The sequence below is a fragment of the Danio aesculapii genome, chromosome 14, assembly GCF_903798145.1.
Source record: "Danio aesculapii chromosome 14, fDanAes4.1, whole genome shotgun sequence".
In the NCBI taxonomy this organism is placed as follows: domain Eukaryota; kingdom Metazoa; phylum Chordata; class Actinopteri; order Cypriniformes; family Danionidae; genus Danio; species Danio aesculapii.
In genome coordinates, this window is record NC_079448.1 from 14280136 (window position 1) to 14304820 (window position 24685).

Sequence of the window (24685 nt, forward strand, 5' to 3'; positions counted from 1 at the left end):
CAGCATATGTTTTACACAGTGGATGCCTTTCCAGCAGCAACACAACACTGGGAAAAATCCATACACACTCATTCACTACGAACAAGCTTACCCAATTCACCTATACAACATGTTTTTGGACTTGTGGGGGAAACCGGAGCACCCAAAGGAAACCCACAGGAACACTGGAGAACATGCAAACTCCACACAGAAATGCCAACTGACCCAGGCGGGTCTCGAACCAGCAACCTTCTTGCTGTGAGGCCATTATTATTATTTCATATTATCTTGGTATGTGCATCTAAATCTAAAAACATGCATACTGATAAAGCAGTGTTAATACATTGCGTACATGTACAATACGTATGTGAACAATTAATTAACATAAAACCAAGTTAAATCACATTTTTAAAAATGTTTAAGAAAAAAAAAAAAGATCTGAACACTCAGCAAGTCTGGATATTCAAAAGTATTTTTGTTATGTTTTGTTTTCTGGTGTATCTCTTTTTGGTTTAAATACACAGGAATACAATTTGAATACGAACATGAAATTCTTGCTTTTACAAAACTTTGCCAAACATTTAGTTTAATATTCACTGTGGCCTGTCAAAAGATTCAAATGTTGTTTTTTGAGACAACTAAATTGTTTTAAGCTCAATCTACTTAAATTTGTAAAAAACTATTAAGTTAACTTAATCGATACGAGTTAGGACAACATGAAGGAATTATGTGTAACCCTGCATTTGTTTTACAGTGAGAAACGCATTGTAATACCAGTAAATGTTCAAAAAGCCCAATTTTAATAGAATTAGACACATTTGAGTTTTATTTGTCAATTTTTGTAAAAGTTAGGATACTGTAGAATAAACAATTAATAAGGAGCACAGTTATAAACAAATTTAAAACAAAGCAAAAACAGAATGAAAAGTAATAAAAATATGTGTTGAATTTGTGAACATTCACACTCCTCCCATTAGAACGTATTTTCACAAGAACTGAATACTACACAACACCGGTCTGTGGGTGGGAAATAAAGTGCAATAAAAGGAGCCCATCGCATGTGAAAGTGATTAATTACATTGTCTCGTCACCGTAAACAAAAAACGATGCTGGCGCAGATTGTTCTTGTGCTTTGTTTGGCTGGTGAGTTTAAACTAATTTTGACAATCAAGGAACATTAAAGTTTGATGTTTCAAGCATGTTTTGTGACAAATATAATGATTTTAGTCATTACTTGAAAGTTTAAACTACAATAGTTATGTAGGAATACACTTAAATTATACAATAATTGTTTTTCTCTTCTATGTTGTTATGAACAGCCATGGCAAGAGCAGCTGATGATTGTCCTATAGTGGTAAGTTGAGCAATATAACTTATGATCTCTTTCTTTTTTTTCCTTTTACCAGCTTTAATGTATTTATTTACATATATTATTATACATTATTTGTTAATGTATATGAACTATAATACATTTAATGTGTTTTGTGTGCTTTTATTTAAAGCCAAATTGCGCTGAATACCATGTCATGTGCCCCCGGAACTATGAGCCTGTGTGTGGTACCGACGGAAAAACATACTCAAATGAGTGCATGCTGTGCATGAAAACTTTGTAAGTAGGCCTAAATCAAGTGTGTTATGTTTAGTCTTTATCTACTTGTTTGAATGCTCTTTTTAAACTAACCATCTTGTTGCAGGGAGAAAAAGGACATCATATTAATTTCCAAATTAAGTAAATGCTGAGCCAGATCCACTCACTTTATTCTGGATGGGGCATAAAGACTGGAACCACATGTTGATGGTTTTAGTCACAAACTAAAAACAAATGTTCCTTTTTAAAGTATTGTGATCTTTAAATAAAGGATTGATATACAAGTGAATGTTTTGTTATTTGTACTTTGAGCGTCTGAAAAAAATACTATTAATTATATAATAATAATAATCTATTTGGGTTTAAATAATATATAGAAAACAAATGTTGTCAAAAGCAAAAGGACATCTGTCTAAAAAAGCTCTTTTGATCAACTACATTACAATTTTGTTCTGTATTTTCATTATGAAAAATTGACGCATGTGTCGTTCAGTGTTAGCACGCTAAAACAAAAGTATATTTTCAAATCAAGGTTCAAACTAGCGAGCCAGGCAATTGAGACAAAAGTGAAGCAAAAACTTTTTTGAACAAAATTCCAAATTAACAGGCTGCACTCTTCAGCTCTGTTTAAAAAAACGAATTCAATTAGAATAAAAAAAAATTGGATTATTAACAGTCATGTAAAGTTATTTTCATTTTGATTGATTTCTCTCAATACCGAAATGCTTTACACAATTGACAAAAAGAAATGATTTAATATAAACTGATATATTTTCAAAATGATGCGACAAACCTGAAAGAACATAATTAGATTCTACACATGTCTTGATTTTTTGTTTTTTATTAAATGAATTAAAGGGCACCTATGAACAGGGGCGTAACAGCCATTTTAAAAGTTTGGGGGGGGGAGGGGGGGGACAGCTGTATGGTCACCCAAAAGTGATTAATGATTTATTAGCAATAAAGTTTATTTTTAATCTTTTAACCAAAATTCTAAAATAATTACAAAATATTTATAATAACAATAAATAAACAGAACCACACACATTTAAATTAAGCATTTCTCTGTGTGAAAATATTTTTAAATACTACAATGCAATTGCAAATTTGCAAGTTGATACTACACATATAACGTGAGATGGACATCGCCATGTGTACTTGCGGCCGATGCGTCATTCATAAAAGCAGAACACGCAGGATTTAACATGTAAATTCACCAATCACTCCCCAAATACATGCAAGTAAGTGGTTGGTGAACGTAAAGAGGAGTAGATTCAACTTTATAGTTACTTTCAGTATGTGTATCTGATATGATTAAAACACATCGGCAAATTATATTTGAATGGATTGTTAGACTTCCTTGTGTGTTTTACAAACGCTAAAGTTCTTGTTTTACTAGTACTTGTGTGTATTTACATGTCTAAATCATAAATTAAGCAATAGACCGTAAAAAAGGCTGCATAATTGTGATAATATAACACGTCTTTCTCAGCAGAGTTAAGTTGGTCTTGTTTTCGGGAAAAAAAAACGAAAAAAAGAAGCACTTTTCCGACGGTCCCTTATTGAGAGCTTAGCTCTCAACGCATATAGACTGATTTCATGCGACCGCCATTTTTAAAAGCGAAATCGAGGCTGCGGTGGGAAGAAACCAGGAAGTATCGTTGGGAGTTACATTGGAACGTTGTGTACTTGGCTGTATATCTTATCAGCGAAGAGAAAGTGACACAAATTTATCATTTCACCACCTTCCAAGTGACCCGAAGGTCCGTTCTGAATGAATGGTGAAAATAAAAAGGCATATCAGAGCTCATTTTCAGCTAAGTTAAGGGAAATGGCACTAGTTAGCAAACGTTTTCTTTCCCAAACACACATTTTAGACACCTTTTATCAAACTCGAGTTAATGAACTGATTCTTTCACTATATTAGACTTGTCGCGATACTGAATTAAAACAAAAACTGTCAATTTCCCGCTAACATTTAAGCCACTGTTGATGGCTTTCTTAAAACAGTGCTGATTTGCCATTGTGTCACGTGCTCAACAGAAATGCTTGTGATTGGCCGAGAAGGTCATCAGTTCACCCTCCGCTGTTTACCGAGCACAAACACAGACGAGCGATCTGCTTGATGATTCGACTGGTCTTCACGGCTGCTTCGCACCCCAGTCTCCATGTATCTGTGTTTGCACTGGGTGAAGAGCGGTAAACGGAGTGCAAACACAGATACACTGAAGAGTGAAGTGAAGATCATTCGAGTCATCCGCGCTCAGCGGCGTTTCAATGTTAGCGAGAAATGGACTTTTTAAAACTTCAGTACCGGGACAACACTATTACAGACAACACAAGGGTGTGCTACAGAGGACTGCAGTGTTTTATCACTCACCGGGTTACATAGGCTGAAGCAGGAAAGCATCCCCACGGTGTTTAACTGGTGCTATGAACTGAAGCCTAGGAGGACACTTGAGCGTATTACTCTTACAGAGATTGTGATGTTGTTTGATGCTAAATTGCTTTTTAATTGTTTAAATTAAACTTACTGAATGATATTAAAGTGATGTTTATACCATTTCTGCATTTTGAAATCTCGGTAACAGCTGGAGGTTTGTAGTCCACAGCATGTTACTGCAATGTTTACAGTGCTGGTCCTATACTTCCGGGTTTCTTCCCACCGCAGCCTCGCTTTAGATCTTCAAAATGGCGGCCGCGTGAAATAAGCGTATTGCGACTGCTCAAGCAGTGCTCGTAATATCGAGCGAAAAAAGAAAGACAGCTGTGAAACATAACCAGCTTTGTCTTTTTGTAGGGAATACAGTTTAGATCTTTTTAGGGTAAGAGGTTTTTTAGTTAATGCCGTCTGTCACTGAATGTGTCAGGAATACCGAAAACAAAACCAACTTAACCCCGCTGTCTTTCTCTGGCTCAGCGCCAGAGACACCAGCACCAGGGACTTTACGGTTCTCACTTCGAAACGGAACAAAAGTAGGATTCTGTAACGTTAGTGATTTACCATGATTTACCCAGCTGTAGTTGTTGCTCCCTTCGGCATCATCCCTGTCTTTGACTACAAAGTGAATGAATGAAGCTTGTGGCAGACGCTCAAGAGATTCGGGCTGTGATTGGCTGAGTGATCGTTCACTCAAATAAAGTAACAAATCAGAGAACACTTGCGGCCGCTAGGTCAAATAAAACGTGTGGGCCAGTCGGAGGACAGAATAACCTGTTTCCATAAAGTAAGGGGGACGTGTCCCCCCCGTCCCCCCCCCCGGTTGCTACGCCCCTGCCTATGAAAATAGAATTTTGTAAGCCAGAGTCACTGTCACTGTGGTGTTCATCTGACATAAAGCATAATGAGAAGCAGACGCGCGTGTGTACACAGATGTACAGCAGGAAGACTGACAAGTTACCAAGAAAATAATAATAAATTAAGATACAGCAGTTTTTTTGATCGTCTTTAATAAACAAAAATAATTAAACATTTTCATAGGGGAATTCCCCTCCAGCATTAAAGTGGCAATCTGCTGAGCAGTATCCTGGGAAGTCAATGGTGGAGTAGAATGCTCGCAGGACTCCCTTCCTTGAGGCTGTGCCTGCCTGACTGGTGTCACCGGGGGCTGTGTCTGCTGGGCAGATGACTGAGGCTGTGCCTGCATGGCAGAGGTCACCTGTGGCTGTGTCCGCTGGGTAGACGATGACTGAGGTTGTGAATCCTGGACAGATGATGACTCAGGCTTGGTCTGCAGCACAGCTGATGACTGAGGATGGGTTGATGGGGAATGCTGGCTGGCAATGCGGTTTAGTAAATTTGCCCGAGTTAACACAATCACTGAACAATAGCAGCAGTGAAAGTGGGATTTTTCTCTACATTTTAAACCACATTTTACGACATTGAAATCTGAAGTAGAATAAAAAAACATATATATTTTTTAAATTATGTACAATAAACCTTACTTGTGTCTCACTCTGGCCTTTGGACAGTTGAATGACAAGCACATTTTATATTATTTAAGCAACAAAGACCCAAGATTTATGAAGTATGATGGTTCATGTTAAGTAGAAAATGAAGTTTGCCTGAGCCTTAATATAAAAATAATAATAATAATAATTACAAATAAGAATGCAAATGTAAATACAATTTGCAATTTTGGCTAGTTTGACAACAAATTAGACTAAAGTGTTGAAAGCAAAACCTTTAAACTCACCATGATGTTGTACTGCCCACTGTAAATGATTTTTGATGTGATAAAGCATAATTTGTGGCATACTAGTGTATGAGCAGAATGGGCACTTGTCACTGCAGTTTTTTAAATACTACTCACATTCATCCTTGCATAGCACGGTTTTATGCATATTAGCAAGGGGAAATGGCTCTTAAAAGAGCTGTTGGGTTATGAAATAAATTAAAAATAAAATAAAAAAAGTTGTAAACAAAAATGTAAAAAATAATTAAGAGCAAAATAAATAAATAAATCAAAATAAAAGAGGGAAAGTACTGAAGTAAAGCAAATGTACTCCACAAGAATTGTAGGGACGAATATATCAATGACAGGAATCTGCAAACAGAAGGTAGTACAGATCAATAGGTTAGGAATCAAACGTTTTATATTGCACATATTTAACAGTAACATTATCAGAGTAACATATGTAAATTAGAGAACAATCCATTGAGTGGATTTAATTCATAGAAGTAAATCCCAAACAAATTTATATTTTGTTCATATCTTTGATATCAATAAACTTCATGTGATAGACTGCATTTACCAAACTGAAAAAGCTGATTTTATATTCGCACATTTGTTAGGTTACAACTGATGACACAGTCCTTATATTGTTTGCCACGCTATTTTGAATATTCTGTATGAAATGACAAGTTAGACTTGAAAACAACATTAGCACTGTTTAATTGACCGTGAACAATGGTGTAGGCTACTTTGGCAGCCGTTGGCTGTTAATATGATTTGCCGATTTAGAATTAGTAAATAATATTTTTTTGAAATTATATTATAAAGAGGACGTCAGTATGTGACTGCGGTCACGCCATCTGCGGTTCCGAGAGAGACGGTCACGCTATCTGTGCTTTAAATTGTAGTGTGCGTCTACTTTGTGTTTTGCGGTAGATTAAAGACGCGTGTGTTTAATGCGCTGCAGTTTTATAATCTTGTTTCACTTTTATTCGCGTAAATGAATACAAATGAGGGATAATAAAAAAGCGTCACTTTTGTTCATATTTGGGTATAATATTAATCATGAATTTGCTTTTAGGCTATGCTATTATTTCTTTGTTTTGCTGTAATTGTGTTTTATTTGCGAGTTTAAAACAAAATTAATTGTATTAAAGTCATTACCCGGCTGTCATGACTATTCACATTCCTTTTCATATTCACAACTTACTATTAAGGTGTTTACTGTGTAATTATGACTGTTTTATTGGTTTATTTGTGTTTTTCTGTAAAAATTTTCCCCTTTTTCATGTGGAATGTTGAATTATAAAACTGCAGCGCATTAAACACACCCGTCTTTAATCTACCGCAAAACACAGAGTAGACGCACACTACAACCAAATTTACCTCAATACGATCTACCTGGAAAACACCAACACAGTAAACATTCGTTTTTTACAATGCTTTAAAACTTTACATCACCTTTTAATAAAACACTACACACTACTAATGAATAAAGGATTTAAATTAAATGATTACACATAATATGTAGCTTGTAACATATACTGACATAAGACGTGTACTCACCATGCGATGAAAACCGGAAATGAAAGCACATGCAGCCCCGCCCCATATGCAGCCCCGCCCCAATCTGCGGGCCGCAGACAGGGGCTTCTCCACGCATGTGGGAATGGTGGGCGGGGAGAAGCAGCTCATTTGCACTTAAAGCCACAGGCTACAAAAAAAATCTACAATGTACTCAGACCTCAAAATGGGCAAATTCTGGAGGCTATAATAAATTATCTGATGGGTATTTTGAGCTGATGCTTTACAGACACATTCTGGAGACACCCAAGGCTTATCTTATATCTTGTAAAAGGGGTAAAAAAGGTGTCATTTAACACTTACTGAACATGGGTGGCATTAATGATAAAGTTAATTATTTCTGTAATTATTTTTAAGTATACTTTTTCTAGAATAAGATTTTTGCTAAAAACAACAAAAGCATGAAAATAAATAACCATGTCTCACAACATGACTCAAAAAAACATGTACACATGAAAACATAGACTTAATGTGTATTCTCTTTTTGTGTGCATATGTGTGCGCGCGCACATTAGTTTGCACTGGGGTGTTAAGTTAAGGGTGGAATGGAACTTACAAATTGACAAGACAGTGGGATGGAACTTACAAATTGACAAGACAGTGGGATGGAACTTACAAATTGCATTTTCAAATAAAAACCTTACAGAGAAGTTCAAATTATTTAACTTAATTATTATTTAGCTTTAAATTATTAACAACTTAAATTAACATAACTTACATTTAAACTGCTGAAGTTATGTTTTAATAATTTTTTTGACAGGCTGCAGCAGATTTAATAGGAGGCTTTCATTTTAAATGTACCATATAGTGCATTGATTTAACAAGTTACTGCATTTCTGCCAGAATGGGTTGGATAAACCGCACAAAGATGAGGCATCAGACTGTTTTGCCATAATGCCTCTTCTGTGTGTGGTTTCATGAAGTGAAAGAGGGTCTCCATCCCTTTAATGAACATCGTCATCATACCATTGTAAACAAATTGCAAAATTCTAACTCAGGGGATGTATTCATCATCTAAAAGCTGAATAAATAGGCTTATTTACCCAAGATACAACTATTTGAAAGACTGGAATCTGAGGTTTTATAAAATCATAATACTGTAAAAATCACCTTTAATGTTGTGCAAATTAAGTTCTTGGCAATATAAATCTGTAATAAAATAAGTTTTTATATATTTATGGTAGGAAATTTACCAAATGTTTTCATGGAAGATCTTAACAAATAATATATATGAAAAAATCTATTTCATATAATGCATTTTTGGCTATTCCCACAAATAAACATGTGCAACTTAAAATGGTTCTTTGTGTTTGGGGTTCTTTATTTCCCACCTTTTTGTTTTTCAAACTAATAAGGCAACTGCAGCTCATTACTGGTTTTATGGAGCTCAAGCATCAACTACACAGACTATCAGCACTCTCAGGTTTAAAAAAAAAATCTTTCCTAGAATGTCTGTAAAGTTTAACTTTTGAATAGTAACCAGTATCATACCAATCTTTTTTTTTTTTTTTTTTTTTTTAACAGAACATGTGACCAGGGTAGGAGATATTGAATTTATGATTCGTATCAATATTTTCTCTTTAAATAAGATTTCTTTAAATATAAATTCTTTAATTATAAAAACAGAAAAACTTGACTTTTTGCTACTTTTGGCCTTTATTAACAAACTCACTTGCATATCTCCTAAATGGAAGAGACACTAATTTCAAACTCAGAGTTTCTCAGATGCTGTGAAATCTTATCTGCAGAAAGAAAATGTCACTCAGTTTCACCAAAACACACTCACAATGATAAACAAAGGCATCATGGATAATTGTGAAAACATTTAACTGGACTTAATTCTTTGTTGCATCTTCTGTTTGTTTCTTTTTTCATTTAAGTATTTATTCACGTTCAGTGTCAACCGTTATAATGTATTCAGCTAATGACAAGTTCACATCAATTTAAATAAAGCACCTCACTGACATGTGCTGCTGGGTATTTATAAAGGTTTTTTGTTTTTGTAGAAATAAAACAAATAATAAAATACAACATAATATACCCCATGTAAAAATTAAATGAAACTGATTCTACTGCGTAATATTTAAAATCATTTAAAATGTCTATCATGCTTTTAAAGCATGGTGCTTTTTTGGAATCTATATGAAAGTACATAATTAGTACCACAAAGACTCTGCCATGGTGACAAGCCCTATTAGAACTCTTTCTTAGTCTTGTTACTTGCCTTTTTTCCTTAAATACATTCAAACTGGTACACAAATTACAGGTAGCAAATTAAGTCCAAAACACCAAAAATGTACATTAACTTATAATTGCACATACAATTCCTGAGTGAAAATTGTTCCTACACCAACTTTAATTGAATTTTTAATTCCTTGAAATGTAAAAACATGTACAGAAAACTTGAAACTGAACACATTGTATTGACAGCCAACGTGACTAAAGTCATTTTTTGCTGTGTACAAACTAGCTTGTTCTATTTTAACTCAATTGGGAAATTAATCCTGTACACTAACAGATAAAGTCTGGAATTTCCCTTTCCTCCTCATATTTTGCTATGCTTGAAGACATTAAAAGCACTGTAAAAGAAAATGATTGTTCCAGACAGAGATTAATATTGTTTGACAAGTGTAAATCTGTATTACTGACAGTGTAGTCTAGTTTAGGAGCATCATGATGTTTTTTTTTGTTTTTGGTGTTGAAAATTACTACAGAATTTAAATTGTTATTCAGAAGTCGGAGTCAGTAGTAACAAAGCTTCTGTAATAATTTTGGATTCACATAAAAGTATCTTCTGTCACATTACTGAATTTCACCCCCCTTTTAACAAAACTTACTTTTATGAGAGAGAGAAGGCTTTACTTACACCATTTTCTTCTGATTCCATTTAAGTTTTTAAAAACCCCAACAGATGTTAGAATCACAGAGAAGGGAGAGAGAGAAAAAAAAAAAAACACACCATACAGACTCGTATATCAAAGTTTTATTTAAAGATTATATATAAAAAACATGAAGTTCTTCATTTTAAAACTAAAAAGAAAATTAAAAAGCAACATGTGGTTCCAGCCTTCATGTCACATTCCAAATAAAACAAGTGGATCTGGCTCAGCATGTACCCATTTTGGAGATTAATACGTTGATCTTTTTCTCACTGCAACAAGATGGTCAGATTAAAAAGAGCATTTAAACAAGTAGATGAAGACTAAAAATAACAAACTTAAGTTAGGCCTACTTACAAATTTTCCAGACACAGCATGCACTCATTTGAGTATGAGACTCCATCTGTGCCACAGACTGGGTTATAGTCCCGTTGACATATGGGCAAGGAGTGTTGAGAACAGTCTGGCTGTAAACAAAAGCACACAACACACATTAAATACATGTAGTATAGTTAGATTAATAAAAAGGCACACGTAAGGCTATATTGCTCAACTTACTACTATGGAGCCATCGGGGATAGCAGCCGCTCTTACCAAGGCTGCTCACAGAAGTAAAAAACAACTATTAAAGTGTTTCTTGCTCAATTACTGGACTTCAAACTTTCAAATAATAGCTAAACATGAAAACAACTTATATATATATATATATATATATATATATATATATATATATATATATATATATATATATATATATATATATATATATACACACTTTTTTTTTACAAAGCATCCTAAAAACATTTAACTTTGATATTTATTGTCAAAATTAGTTTCAAAACTCACCTGCCAAACAAAGTACAAGAACAAACCGTGCCAGCATAGTTATTTGTTTACAGCGATGTGTTGCCAATGTAATTAATCACTTGCAGGTGCGGTGAGCTCCTTTTATCGCACTTTTTTCCCACCCACGAACCGTTCACAAATGTGCAAAGTGCGTCACTCGAATTCTACAAGGCCAAAGGCTTGTTTTTGAATATTCATTAAGGTGCTGCACGAGTAGAAAGTATACTTCACTGATTGGCTGACAAAAAGGCATAGTCGTGGGCGGTTGTCAGCGTGGCGAATTAAAAATAAAGAGGGTACAGCTAATGAATATTGATCATGTTACGTGCCACTGCTCACTAATCAATGTCAGCAACGTGTAATAATCATGAGCTTGTCAGAATTGCAACACGCGTACGACATAAAAGGTCATTCAACGGATAGAGAACAGTGGTAAATACACACACAGCTCTATAGAACATAAAATTGTGATAACGATTATGTTTCGGTTGTTTTTAAGTCAGTTTTCTGCGAACTTTTACACTAGCGACTCTTATTTTGAAAATGACATACTCCCCACTGGATTTGCTTATTGTTTCATTGTTTACATTCACTATTGGGTCGTACCTGGGTCGTACTAAAGACGATGAGTGGTCTTCATTACAATAGGAAAACATATTTTTTATATATTTGCAGTGATTAATAAAATATTTTCGTTACAACAGGGGGACGAGGAGGTACGTGTCGTCATATTCAAAGACAAATAAATTCAAAGACAGTCAAGACATAAATGTAGTCAGTCGGCAGAAATAATATCTATCTATCTATCTATCTATCTATCTGTCTATCTATCTATCTATCTATCTATCTATCTATCTATCTATCTATCTATCTATCTATCTAGAACAAAAATTTATTTGAGGCAGAGGTGGTATATACTTGAAACAAACACATGTAGCATTTTCTTGTACGTTAATCTTATCAAGTAATATTATGCTATTTAAAAAGACTAACGTTATATGTAATTAAATGCATGGACAGTGCTTAAGCATCATTTGTGGTCTGTCAGTGTGACCGCCAGCCTGATTTTTGTTAAAGTTGTACGTACAAATTTGATGGAGGTGACCACCTTGTAATTCTCCATACAGGAAAAAAAAAAAAACCCTGTAAAAAAAACTGAGAATTCCAGATTTTTTAGTAATACATTTGTTGACCCATAATTTCATTCTGTGTAAATAGTCATATTATGCATAACATGTATATTCTGTTTTAGTCTTATATCAAGATGGACCAAACAATGCGAGATAAGCTATCTCAACTGGTTGAGGAGTTGACTACTTCTGGAGAACCACAGCTGAATCAAGATAAAATGAAAGAAGTGAAGAAAATTTGCAGGTATGTTTGGGAGTTTTTTTGGGGGGGATGAAATTGTTTTGTTCATACAGTTATCAAATTTACATTTACATTGTCATTTAGCAGACGCTTTTATCCAAAGCGACTTACAAATGAGGATAAGGAAGCAATTTACACATACTATACTATAAGAGCAGCAGTGAACAAGTGCTATAGACAAGTTTCAGGTGTGTAAAGTCTAAGAAGCAAAGCATTAGAAAAACACACACTAAAAAATTGAAGGAGAAAAGATAATAATGAGTCCTGTTATGTAAAAACAATGGAAAGTTCAATCAAATAGCACATTTATATTTGTTATGGTAGAAAAAACTAAATAAAAAAATTTTCAAATTCAAATTGCTAATAATTATGAATTAATACGAACAGTTAAATAAAGCAAAACACAAATATATATGTTGGCTCTCTTGAAGCAACTTAAAATGGGGTGGAGGTGGTCTCCAGATCATGAAATATTTGCTACTAGAGACTGGTACACGAGATAAACACACATTTTGCATCCGTCTTTCGGATGAGACGTTAAACCGAGGTTCTGACTCTCTGTGGTCATTAAAAATCCTAAGGCACTTCTCGTAAAGTGTAGGGGTGTAGGGGTGTCCTGGCCAAATTTCCTTCATCGGCCCTTAACCATCATGGCCTCTCAATCATCCCCATTCATCGAATTGGCTCTATCACTGTCTCTCCACTTCACCAATAGCTGGTGTGTGGTGAGCGTACTAGCACTGTTGTCCTGTGGCTGCTGTAGCATCATCCAAGTGGATGCTGCACACTGGGGGGGGATTCCGGGAGTTTTCCGGGAGACAGAACAATATGGGAGGTAGGCGGCAGATGGGTCTGAAATATGGGAGACTCCCGGGAAAAACGGGAGTGTTGGCAGGTATGTATTATCTTATTAAAAAGGCTAATAATAATGTAAATGTAATGTAATTAAATAGAGGACTAGTGCTTGGTTGTCCTTTCTGTTGGTAGCACTGATTGTGACCACCTCATAATTCTTTATGCAGGAAAAACCCTGCACACACAAACAGCCATACCATTATCAGTAGATAAAATGCACAATAACTGGCCTTGTCCAATGTTTTTATTAATGCCGTGTGTTTATCTAAGAAATAAAGCTTATCAAAGGGATATCTCAAGCTTATCAGGTTTCATGATTTGTCAAATGTTTAGAGTGTAATGGTACACAGAAGTCACGTTTCATTACGTACCTTGGCTTTGGGGTTTTGATACGAGTTGGGTACAACAAGAATAATCAACAAATCCCCAGTGCTTGCTTGTTTCCCTCAAACAGGCAGAAGTGTTTTGTTACAATCAGGCAGAAGTGTTTTGTTACAATCAGCTACAGTACTGAAAAGATTTGGGTGATACGAATATACATACAAAATAAATAGAATAATGACAAATAAAACTATTATAACTTATAAATGATGAGGATACTGTTTGTTAAACTTTCAAGGGATAACCCAATCCTCTCCTAAAACAAACTAAAAATATTAATTGTGCAATAAATTTTAGATAAGATAATACGTTTCAAAACTGAAGATCTTTAATAAAAATGCTAGCACCTTAGTTCAATCTCTCTGTTGTTAATGTAGTAGCAGGTGCGGCAGACACTGTTGTTGAATTACTGCTCTTGTGCATGTGTATGCCACAACTTTATCTGATGTAAATTCGATCAAAATAATGCAATTAAACTCATAATTTCAATAAGCATAATTGTCTTGACATTTTAATCAGAGTATATTAATCAGGTTTTAATCAGAGTATACAGTATAGTAATCAGAGCATACAGTAAATAACTCAACCACATTCTTATTACGATTCTAAACAAAGTGGGTATGGGGGTGGCTGCATTTTTTTGCGCTTTCAAAGCAGTTTGCTGCTCCAGTGGTCAGGTGAATGAATGAAAAACCCCGTGGACTCATTTAGGGACAAACAAGTTCACACAGATCAATGAATTAATGATATCTGTGACATTCTGACACTTTCCCTTCCTGAAAACTGTTAAACACTACTCACAGCCACCTCTGCTCCATCGTCCACAAACGGTGCACAGAACTTGACAGACAAACCCAGCTAAAGTGGGACTTTAATAAAAAGTATCCATTACTACTGCCTGTTTTTGTTTCATGCTGGTAACCAGATCTTACGTCATGATAATACATTTAAACAAAAGAATTTACATTTCAAATTCTTATGTAAAAATTGCCAATTTTCAGAAAGAAAGTAGCCAAGCAATATCGCACTGCAACTCTCCGCGTTCAGCATGTAGTTTTGAGGCTAAAATAATAAGTGCTGCCATCACTAAAACTGCTGCCATTCATGCCCATACAATGTAAAAAACTAATTATGTTGGCCTATATCTTATCTTAAATAATAAACAACAAAAATTTAACAATTAATTTTGTCCAAAACATATTTCTTTTTTTCTTTTGCTATATTGAATATTTTTTGTATTTTTTGCATTATGCTAAATCTGCATCATTCTCTTCAAACAGCAGCTCTCATTAATATTAAATGTTTTCAGTAATTGTTTGTTTGTTTTTTCATAGTATTGTGGTGGATATATTTTTATTTTGGATATAGTCATTAATGCTGTTAATTTATTTATTCTAAGCAAAAAAAGCATCATACACAGGCACAATTATACCCTCCCAAACTTTTTGCATGAACTTTTTTTTTACATGTGATAAATTACTGATTCTTTTCATTATAATTCATCCATTCATATAAATCACCCAGTATTATTACTTTCAATGTTCTAAAATGTTTTAGCCTACACTATAATTGGAAGTGGACAAAAGACTCAACATGAAGATTTTTAGCTCAAACTGTTGTACTTGCTTGAGGACTGTAGAACTATATTTCCAGCGAGTGTGTTACTTGTTATTTCTTTCTTTTTTTTGTTCTTCTTTCTTTTTTAAATATGGAAACAGATATATACATATATATATATATATATATATATATATATATATATATATATATATATATATATATATATATATATATATATATTATAGGTGACAGATCTAACATGAAAAAGATCAACAAATTCACATATTTCTTTATAACTGACATTTGTAAATACAACTGTGAAATTTGCTAGCAGTGCTGAGTGTAACTTGTTCGTAGTCAAACTTTCAGTGAATTTGATTAAACTGATAAAACAATCAATAATGTGATCACCTTTAAAATGTAACAAATACACACAGTAAACTTGGAATTGTTTGTATTGATTGACGAAAGCTGTCTGAAGTCTCTTTTGCTGTGTTCAAACCAGATTGTCATATTTTAACTCTTAAATGAATCTTGTATACTAATAGATATAATTTTCATTCCTGACACAATTTTAAGCTTAGAGATCATAAACCACTATAAAAGAAGATGATTGGTCCATGCAGTGGGGGTAATATTGTGTTTAACCTGTGTAAATCTGGCTATGCTGACAGTGCAGTCTATATTAAGAGCACTGTGACAGAATTAGTTGTTTTTGTTCAGTTATTATCACTCATTGTCCTTCGGCTTAGTGCCTGATTTATCAAGGGTCGCCACAGTTGAATGAACTGCCAGTTCACTTCAATTATCATATAGTTACATTTTCTATATGATACTATCAGAATGCAAATAACAAAACACAAATTTTTATTTATCAAGGATTTATTTATAGATGAGAATACTTTAAAAAGGAACAAATTCTTAATTTTGTCAATGAAACTATTCACGAACAAAACTTGGTTCCAGCCTTTATTCCACATCTCAAAAACAAACAAACAAAAAAAAAAAAAATGAGTGGATATGGCTCAGCATTCACCCATTTTGGAGATTTGTAAGTTGAAGTTTCCCATACTGCAAAAAGACAAAAGAACATTTAAAAAGAACATTCAAACAAGCATATGAAGACTAAACATTACAAACTTGAGTTAGGCCTACTTACAAAATTTCCCAACACAGCATACAACGATTTGAGTATGTGACTCCATCTGTACCACACACAGGGTTATACTCTCTGGGACACATACCATTAGAGTATATAAAGCATTGTGACTGTAAATATAAGCACACATAACACATTAAAAACCTGTAGTTTTTAAAAACAGAGAGAGCATACAGTTAGTAAGGTTAATGTTGCTCAACTTACGTCTATATCGTTAAAGCCAGATAAGCCAAAAGGCATTGCAGCCGTTTGTGCCAAGCCTGTTCATAGAAGCGAAAAACAATTATTAAAGTCTTTCCTACACAATTATTGTTGTTTAAACTTTTATGTAATCACTAACAGAAAAACAATGTTAAATTTGATATAAAACACATATGATGTTTCTTGATATTATAATTTGATGTTTCTTGATTGTCAAAATTAGTTTTAAAACTCACCTGCCAAACAAAGTACAAGAACAATCCGTGCCAGCATAGTTGTTTGTATACAGCGACGTTTTGACAAAGTAATTAATCACTTTTACGTGCAGTGAGATCCTTTTATTGCACTTTATTTTCCACCCACAGTGCATCACGTGAATCCTACTACAATGAAGGCTCATATTTGAATATTCATGAATTGCTGTACATTTGAACAGTATACTTCACTGATTGGTTGACAAACAGATATGTATGTGAGGGTGGCGTAAGAATAGTAATTATGTACCAATGCTTACTAATCAATGTCAGCAGCATTTAATTAGTAATCATAATCTACTCAGAATTACAACATGCATACAACATAGATGAAATGATTATTGCTTTGTAATAGGCAGAGGAGGTCAGACCTGAGAGAGCGGTAATTGCATCAGACTCAATTTCAGCACGTAATCTTACAATTTCAGACATAGAGAGGACTTTTAGTTTAAAATACTGCAATCGTTCAGAATTCACTGCACACAGTTGTTTACTAGGTTTGTGTGGATCCCTGCACACGATGGAATTCAAGGCAAATGAAAATCAAAACAAAATGATGGACGTGAAGAAAATTAGCAAGTATGTTGTGAGTTTTGGGGGACGAAAAGTTGGTTTGTTCATGGACAGATAAAGCAGGTAATTCTGTTAGATTGAAAAAAAAAAATTTGTCACTCTAAAGTATGTCTAGATTTAAAAGTTTGGTCATTAAATCTTGTACTGTGGCCATCCGATTGAACTTTTTCTTGAAGTGAAGCAAAAAATTAATTGTTAGGTTAAGTCCCCACTTCACATGTAATCATGAAATTAAACAAAAATACAAAACATTGACTATGTTTACATGGACATCAGTGATCAAATTATTTGCCTTAATCTAAATAAGACAATAATGTGATTAAGGTGTTTACATGAGTTGCTTTTTAAATGTTCCTTTCATGATCTCGTTTTACATGTTATAGCACATAATACGAGTAATGTCATTGTGCAACCCACTTTTCCTCCGGAGTTTCATGTCATTTCGGGTGTTTCATCGTTAATTTTTCAACTTTAACTGCAGTTTGGCACTTTCACTTTCATTCAGGATCATTTCATCCATGCCCCTGTGAAAAACGAGATATTGGATGCGAGTATGAACTGCTGGAAGAGTGTTGTTTTAAAGGGGAAATGAAGCACTCAGTCAAGTTTATTTTATTTTGTACAGTGGATTCCACTTTAAATAAAGTAAATTAAACAAACTCAATTAATGTATCCATTTAGAAGAAAACAGCATGTTTTACTATAGATTTTTGACCTAGGGCGCCGCCATTTTGGAAGGTCGCTGTGTCTTGATGTCATGGGGTTGGTTCTGTTCGCTCAGCTGAAAAGATACAGTGGAAATAAAGGAGACTGTAAAGCCTAATTTAACCCAAAGTGAAGGTACCCGCCCCCATTACGTCAGTAGCGGACCTGGTTGAAACCTGGCAGTCAGGCAGCGTAATACAGAGAGTGAATCATTACTGGCATAATGGGGGCGAGTACTTTCACTTTTCACTGCTACAGCCCCTCACCTCTGCATGTGTTCAAACCAAACTGAGATCGGCACGTTTTTTCACATTCCAGGTTTTATCCTTCATATATGTTGAGAGATCGAGTTGATCGACTTGTAAAAGGAATATGTCTTGACATAATCCACAAAGACGTTACTTGGTAAATCATGAAGTCATGTATGATTTTAATCGTTGCATTAGTCTGAACGTAAATCCCCTTGTCAGGCAGCGCTGGAGCAGCATGAGAGAGTGGACCACAGCGCATCAAACCAAAGGTATTAACAAAAGAAAAATACACAACTTAAGACACCTAAATACTTGTATTTGTTGTATTTGCACCAGCTCTGCAATGCACGTCCACTACTTCATGCATTGGGTTAAATTAGGCTGTCCAGTCTCCTTGTTCATTTGATTACAATCATGGGTGAAACTCAGACAGACAGTCAGGCAGCGAGAGAGTGAAGCAAAGCACATCAAATGATCGGTACTTAAAAGGGAAAAAAATAATAAATAGATTAAATATATATACTTTTATATTAGACACACTTCTGATGCTTGTATTTGCACAAGCTCCACGTCTACAACTTCACGCATTAGGTTAAATTAGGCTTTACAGTCTCCTTTACTTCCACTATATCTGTTCAGCTGAGTGAACGGAACCAACCCCGTGACGTCAGACACAGCGACCTTCCAAAATGGCGGCGCCCTAGGTCCAAAATCTATAGTAAAACATGCCGTTTTTATCTAAATGGTTACATTAGTTGAGTTTGTTTAATATATTTTCATTAAAGTGAAATCCAATGTACAAAATAAAGTAAACTTGACTGAGTGCTTCATTTTCGCTTTAATGGAATTTGATACCACACGTTGTATGGGGAAAAAAACCCTCTGCATTTCGTGATGCAGGTGTCTGTGCTCCTTCACTGACTCTGTAGGTGCAGAGAATAGTGTCAAACAGCCGTGTGTTTATAGACGATCCTGTCACAAATTGCTGCGAAAATCCTACTCGACGGTAATAGTTTGATTAAGGTGTTTACATGTTTTTACTGCACTTCAATAATGTGACTAAAATCGGCATACTCCAAATGTCTTCATTTGATTTCTGTTTAGTTTGATTATGACATTAATCAGATTAAATTAATCAAAAATCGCTGTTTACATGAAAGACTCTTAGTCGTAGTATTGGCTTAATCTTATTAAAATCGGATTATTGGTGTCCATGTAAACGTACTCATTGACTTTGTTTACATGGACATCAGTAATCAAATTATTTGTCTTAATCTGAATAAGACAATAATATGTTTAAGGTGTTTACATGAGTTGCTTTTTGAATGTTCCTTTCTTGATCTCGTTTTACATGTTATATCGATTAACAACATTGCCACCATGCTATACATCGTTTTCTTTGGAGTTTCATGTAATTTCGTATGTTTCTTTTAAATTTTTTTTTACTTTAACTGCAGTTTGACCTTCCATTCAGGACCTTCCATTCATTCATGCCCCCGTGACAAACTGAGGTATTGGATCTGAGTATGAAGTAAGGACTGGGTGGAAGATTATTGTTTTGTTTTTTTATGGAATTTGATACCGCATGCCGAATGGAAAGAAAAAACTTCCGCATTTTTCGATGCGGGTGTCTGTGGTCCTTTACTAACTTGGTTGGTGCAGAGAATAGTGTCAAACAGCTATGTATGTGTAGAATATGTCACAGAATGCGGTGAAAAGTCCTACATGACGGTAATAGTTTGATTAAGGTGTTTACATGTCCATATTGCACCTCAAGAATCCGACTACTATAGGAATACTCCACATGTTTAATTCGATTTCTGTTTAGTTATGACTTAAGTCGTATTAAGGTCATCCAAAATTGTTGTTTACATGGTAGACTCTTAATCGTATTAAAATCAGAGTATTGGTGTCCATTGTTACCATAACATGCTTAATAAACACTGGTTAGACTAACAGTGTTGGTCACCAAAATTCCTGCTTGCTCTTCTTACAGTCTGTTTAGCAAATAGCAATCTCATTGTCCAGTCAAACGATGAGGAACTGGCCTTGCCCAATGTTTTTATCAGCATTGTAATTTTATCAAAGTCATGAAGCTTATCAAATTACACTTACACTGTGTTCCACATTATTATGGAAGTGACATAGCAGTAGGAATTTTGTAATATTTAGCTCAAGAAAGTCATGAACTTGTGAGTGATCTGCTTCTTGTACAACTGCATTTTTGTCCTATATTCAGCAGGGCTATTTGCAGTTTCAAATTATATATTTATTTATTTTTTCAAAATTGATTTTGATTATTGTCTTTAAATGCTAATTTTGATGTTCTATGTTTTCTGCTTACAGTGTTACAGAATTATTTGAAAAATAAAAATGAAAACTTAAGCAGATCAGTAAATTTAAATGAGTTTGTTTTCATGTGACTGAATATGTTCAATCTGTATTTTGTTGGATAGTAGAATGTCTGAGCAGTGTGAGTTGACAGAATAAACTTGAATGTCATAATCGAATCATTGGACAAAACTACAAAGCCTTTTGAATATTAAGTTAACTTAATATTAAATGAAGTATTACTTCAGAGCAATAAAAAAATGTGTTTTATATCAGTGGTCACCTCAACAACATTTTTAAGTTCCCTAAGCTCAGCCTTGCTGGCGGGATCCTGCTATAATGACAGGAAAAATGAAGCAGTGTGCATTTGAGACCTTTAATTTAGTATTTCTGAGCTACAGTATGTGACATGCACTTGTTTAACTCACTTTTAAATGAGGCAACCGTCTGTGGAAATGTGGGGTGAAAATTTGGATTTTCTATATTTTTGTAGGCATTACATTAGTATTTTATAAATGAGCTCTAATAAAATAATAATAACAACTACAACAACAATAATAAACATTTTAGACCATCATAACATAATTCAGCAATTGTAAATGTTGTTGTACCATATTGTTGCAGCCCTTATTCACAGTGTTATAAGAAGGCAAACTGCTGCTTGCAGCTGCATAATATTGTGGTGGTTCATGACCTGATCACACCAAACCCATTGTTTGAGGTGAGAGGCATATTTTTAAAGTAATTTCGGGTGCTGTTTATGTGCCCTGGGTGCCTCACGTTTTTGCAGGAGCACTGAATGCCTGCAGTTCAAAGTCTACGTGAATTCAAAATTTAGAATGTTTTTTTTATCGACATGATCTCGTGAGTGGAGAAAAAATTTATCTCCTTGTACAATTGCATTTTTAGCTCTATTATTACTCTATTATTATTGTTGTTGTTTAAAAACATCTAATTGTGATTATTGTCTTTATATGGTCATTTCAATGTCTTATTTTTTACTTATAGTGTTACAAAATTATTTGAAAGATAGAAATGGAAACTTAAACAGTACATTCCTCCTCCTTTTATTCAAATTCTCATTCCATTTCTGCATCACCATTTGATTAGCCAGTTCTTAAAGATATAGGGCTCTGTTTTAATGATCTAGGCGCAAAGTCTAAAGTGCATGGCTTAAAAGCATTAAGGACGTGTCCAAATCCACTTTTGCTATTTTAAAGAGGAATCTGCGGACATTTTTTGCTATTTCTGTGCAGAATTTTGTTAAAAATCTGCAGATTTATGCAGAATGATTTTGGGAGTATCATGACTAAAACCTTAATATATGAAATAAAAAGTAATACCTTTATAACTTTTATTTAATGGTTACAATGCAAATCCATCTAGATCCACTTTATGTGTTAAAAAAAAAGCAAGTCTCTCATATAATATATCTACTAAAAGACAAACTTTATTGTAAATAAATAATATGAACATTTTCATATTAGTCAATAATGTTACTGAAATTAATTTAAAAACTGAATAAATATAAATTTACACACATTAACACAAGTAAATAAATGTCAATAATCAATTGTAGGCAATAATGGGCTAAAAATCTGCGGAATTCTGTGTGCGCAGTTTCCCGTGTGGGCCTAGTTATGGGTGTGTTTTGAGCATAACATGCATTAAACCAATCAGAGTCTCATCTTCCGTTATCTTTAAGAGTCAGTTGCTTTGCACCATGGTGCATTTGCTATGTACATGGTGGACTTTGTAAGTGGAAAAACTGAACGCTTCATTAGCAAGAAAACAGTTAAACAGACCATCTGCAGTAGGGATAAAGCACGAGCCTCCTCCATTCGGCCTCTTTAACTTTTCTGTTTACTTTTACTCTTTACTTTACTCCTTTACTTTCGTGGATAAGAAAACTGTGTTATACGCACTCCACTGAAGACATCCATTAGCCTACATATTATTTTTTTGTTTATTAAGTGCAAATATTTGTTTAAAACTATTTCTAAATTGTAATTTCCAGCAAACAAATTAATGAACAATAATAATGAAATGTGGTCAAAAAACTGATTATATCCAAACACGCGTCCTATTCTTATGCCCCATATGGTAATGCATACATCTCCAAAACTTGACAGGTGGACAAATCTAAACTAGTTTTTATTAAAACAAATATAAATATGCATATAATAAATAATACTGCTAATAATGATAACATTATACAATTGCAAATTGTCATGAATAAACTGAAAAAGCCCCCCGAGATGAGGCACAGAGGCAATAGTTTTTATATTTAAGTAGAAAATAATTATTTTGTATCATTTTATTCCTTTATATTTTTTCATATGTCAAGATATTTGTGTATTTCTGTACACCCTGTGTGTATTAAGCAATGTGTAAGTGTTTGAATCCACATGGCACATAACTAATGCTCTCTGTGCTGGACTTTAGACCTGCTTTCAGTTGGTCAATGGTGCGATTTCAGATGCGCCTTAACACACATCTATTTTAGACCAACACGTCCATGAGTCCACAAAGTGGCACAATTGGATTTGCTATTTAAACAACATGGTGTAAAAGCGTAAAAATTAGGGTTGCGCTGGTCTGAAAATTGCAACAAATCGTGCCAAACACGTCTTGCGCCTTATTGCGCTGGGTGTATGGTGGGGCCCATAACGTTAGTTCACCCAAAACTGAAAATCTGCTTTTAAACCACTTGCTCTCAGTCCATCCAAGATGTACAGTAGAGGAAACATGAAGATTTTTTAGCTAAAACTGTTGTACTTGCTGAAAAACATAAGTTAACAGCTACACTATTACTTGGAGAGTGCAAAAACCATAAGTTCAAGAACCCTATTTTGAAGGTGTGTTACTTGTCGTTTGATTTTTTATTTTTAGAATATTTTAACACATACAAATTACAGGTGACAAAATGAATACAAAAAAGATTAACAAAACAATGAATTCACATATTAATTCTTTACATTTGACATTTGTGAATACAACATACACTAAGTTCCTACACCAACTTTTAGTGAATTTGATTAAACTGATAAAAACAATCAATAATGTGGTTACCTTGAACTAAATTCTTTAAAATGTACCAAATGTGCATAGAATTGTTTGTATTGATTGAAAAAGGCTGTCTGAGGTCTCGTTTGCTGTGTTCAAACCATTTTGCTCTATTTTAACCTAATAGGATAAAATGTACACTAATACAAACATTTTTCATTCCTGACACTTGCTTTCCTTTATCATATCTTGCTTTTGCTCAGAGATATTAAACCACTGTAAAAGAAGATGATTGGTCCACGCAGTGGGAGTGATATTGTGTTTAGCCAGTGTAAATCTGGCTTACTGACAACACACTCTATTTGAAGAGCATTGTGTTATAATTTGTCTTCAATTTGACTTCAGTTTTCTCTTAGTTTCATTTATCAGCGGCGGACTTTGTAAGTGGAAAAACTGAACGCTTCACTAGCAAGAAAACAGTTAAACAGACCATCTGCAGCATGAGGATAAAGAATAAGCGTCCACCAGTCGGGCTCTTTACTTTCTCTGTCCTTAACTTTTACTCTTTACTTTACTCCTTTACTTTCGTGGATAAGGAAATGGTCTTGTACGCACTCCACTGAAGACATCCATTAGCCTCCATATTTAATTTTGTTTGTTAAGCACAATGATTTGTTTAAAAAAATATTTCTAAATTCAGTTCTAATTTCCAGCAAACTAATAAATGAACAATAATAACAATGTGTGGTCAAAAAACTGAGTTATATCCAAACACGCGTCCCATGCCCCATATGGTCCAAAACCCAACAGGTGGACAAATCTAAGCTTGTTTTTATTTAAACAAATATAAATATGCATTTAATAAATAATACTGCTAATAATAATAACATTATACAAAAGCAAATCGTCATGAATAAACTGAAAAAAGCCCCCCAGAGACGAAGAAGGCATGGAGGTAGTGGCTTTTATATTTATGAAGAAAAAAAT

General features: G+C 34.2%; 4 protein-coding genes across 4 annotated transcripts in view; 2 read left to right on the forward strand and 2 right to left on the reverse strand.

The window, feature by feature from the left end:
• The first annotated feature begins 1031 nt into the window (after nucleotides 1-1031).
• On the forward strand, nucleotides 1032-1762 carry LOC130241052 (trypsin inhibitor ClTI-1-like). Its single transcript, XM_056472766.1, has 4 exons — nucleotides 1032-1122; nucleotides 1299-1333; nucleotides 1482-1588; nucleotides 1674-1762. Exons 1-4 carry the CDS (start codon nucleotides 1086-1088, stop codon nucleotides 1717-1719), a joined length of 225 nt encoding a protein of 74 aa, XP_056328741.1. The 5' UTR covers nucleotides 1032-1085; the 3' UTR covers nucleotides 1720-1762.
• An 8532-nt stretch (nucleotides 1763-10294) lies between these two features.
• LOC130240864 (trypsin inhibitor ClTI-1-like) lies at nucleotides 10295-11215 on the reverse strand. The gene is made up of 4 exons (XM_056472525.1): nucleotides 11052-11215; nucleotides 10764-10804; nucleotides 10563-10672; nucleotides 10295-10477 (listed from the first exon to the last, which is right to left on the reverse strand). Exons 1-4 carry the CDS (start codon nucleotides 11086-11088, stop codon nucleotides 10432-10434), a joined length of 234 nt encoding a protein of 77 aa, XP_056328500.1. The 5' UTR covers nucleotides 11089-11215; the 3' UTR covers nucleotides 10295-10431.
• Nucleotides 11216-11644: 429 nt separating this feature from the next.
• The window catches only part of uvssa (UV-stimulated scaffold protein A), a 70163-nt gene continuing 57122 nt past the window's right edge, over nucleotides 11645-24685 (forward strand). Inside the window, exons 1-2 of the mRNA XM_056472837.1 lie at nucleotides 11645-11767; nucleotides 12304-12425. Of these exons, the coding sequence (XP_056328812.1) occupies nucleotides 12316-12425 (110 nt within the window). The 5' untranslated portion in view covers nucleotides 11645-11767; nucleotides 12304-12315. The remainder of the gene's footprint in view (nucleotides 11768-12303; nucleotides 12426-24685) is intronic.
• LOC130241109 (serine protease inhibitor Kazal-type 1-like) lies at nucleotides 16118-16881 on the reverse strand. Its single transcript, XM_056472838.1, has 4 exons — nucleotides 16815-16881; nucleotides 16582-16637; nucleotides 16378-16487; nucleotides 16118-16289 (listed from the first exon to the last, which is right to left on the reverse strand). Exons 1-4 carry the CDS (start codon nucleotides 16849-16851, stop codon nucleotides 16244-16246), a joined length of 249 nt encoding a protein of 82 aa, XP_056328813.1. The 5' UTR covers nucleotides 16852-16881; the 3' UTR covers nucleotides 16118-16243.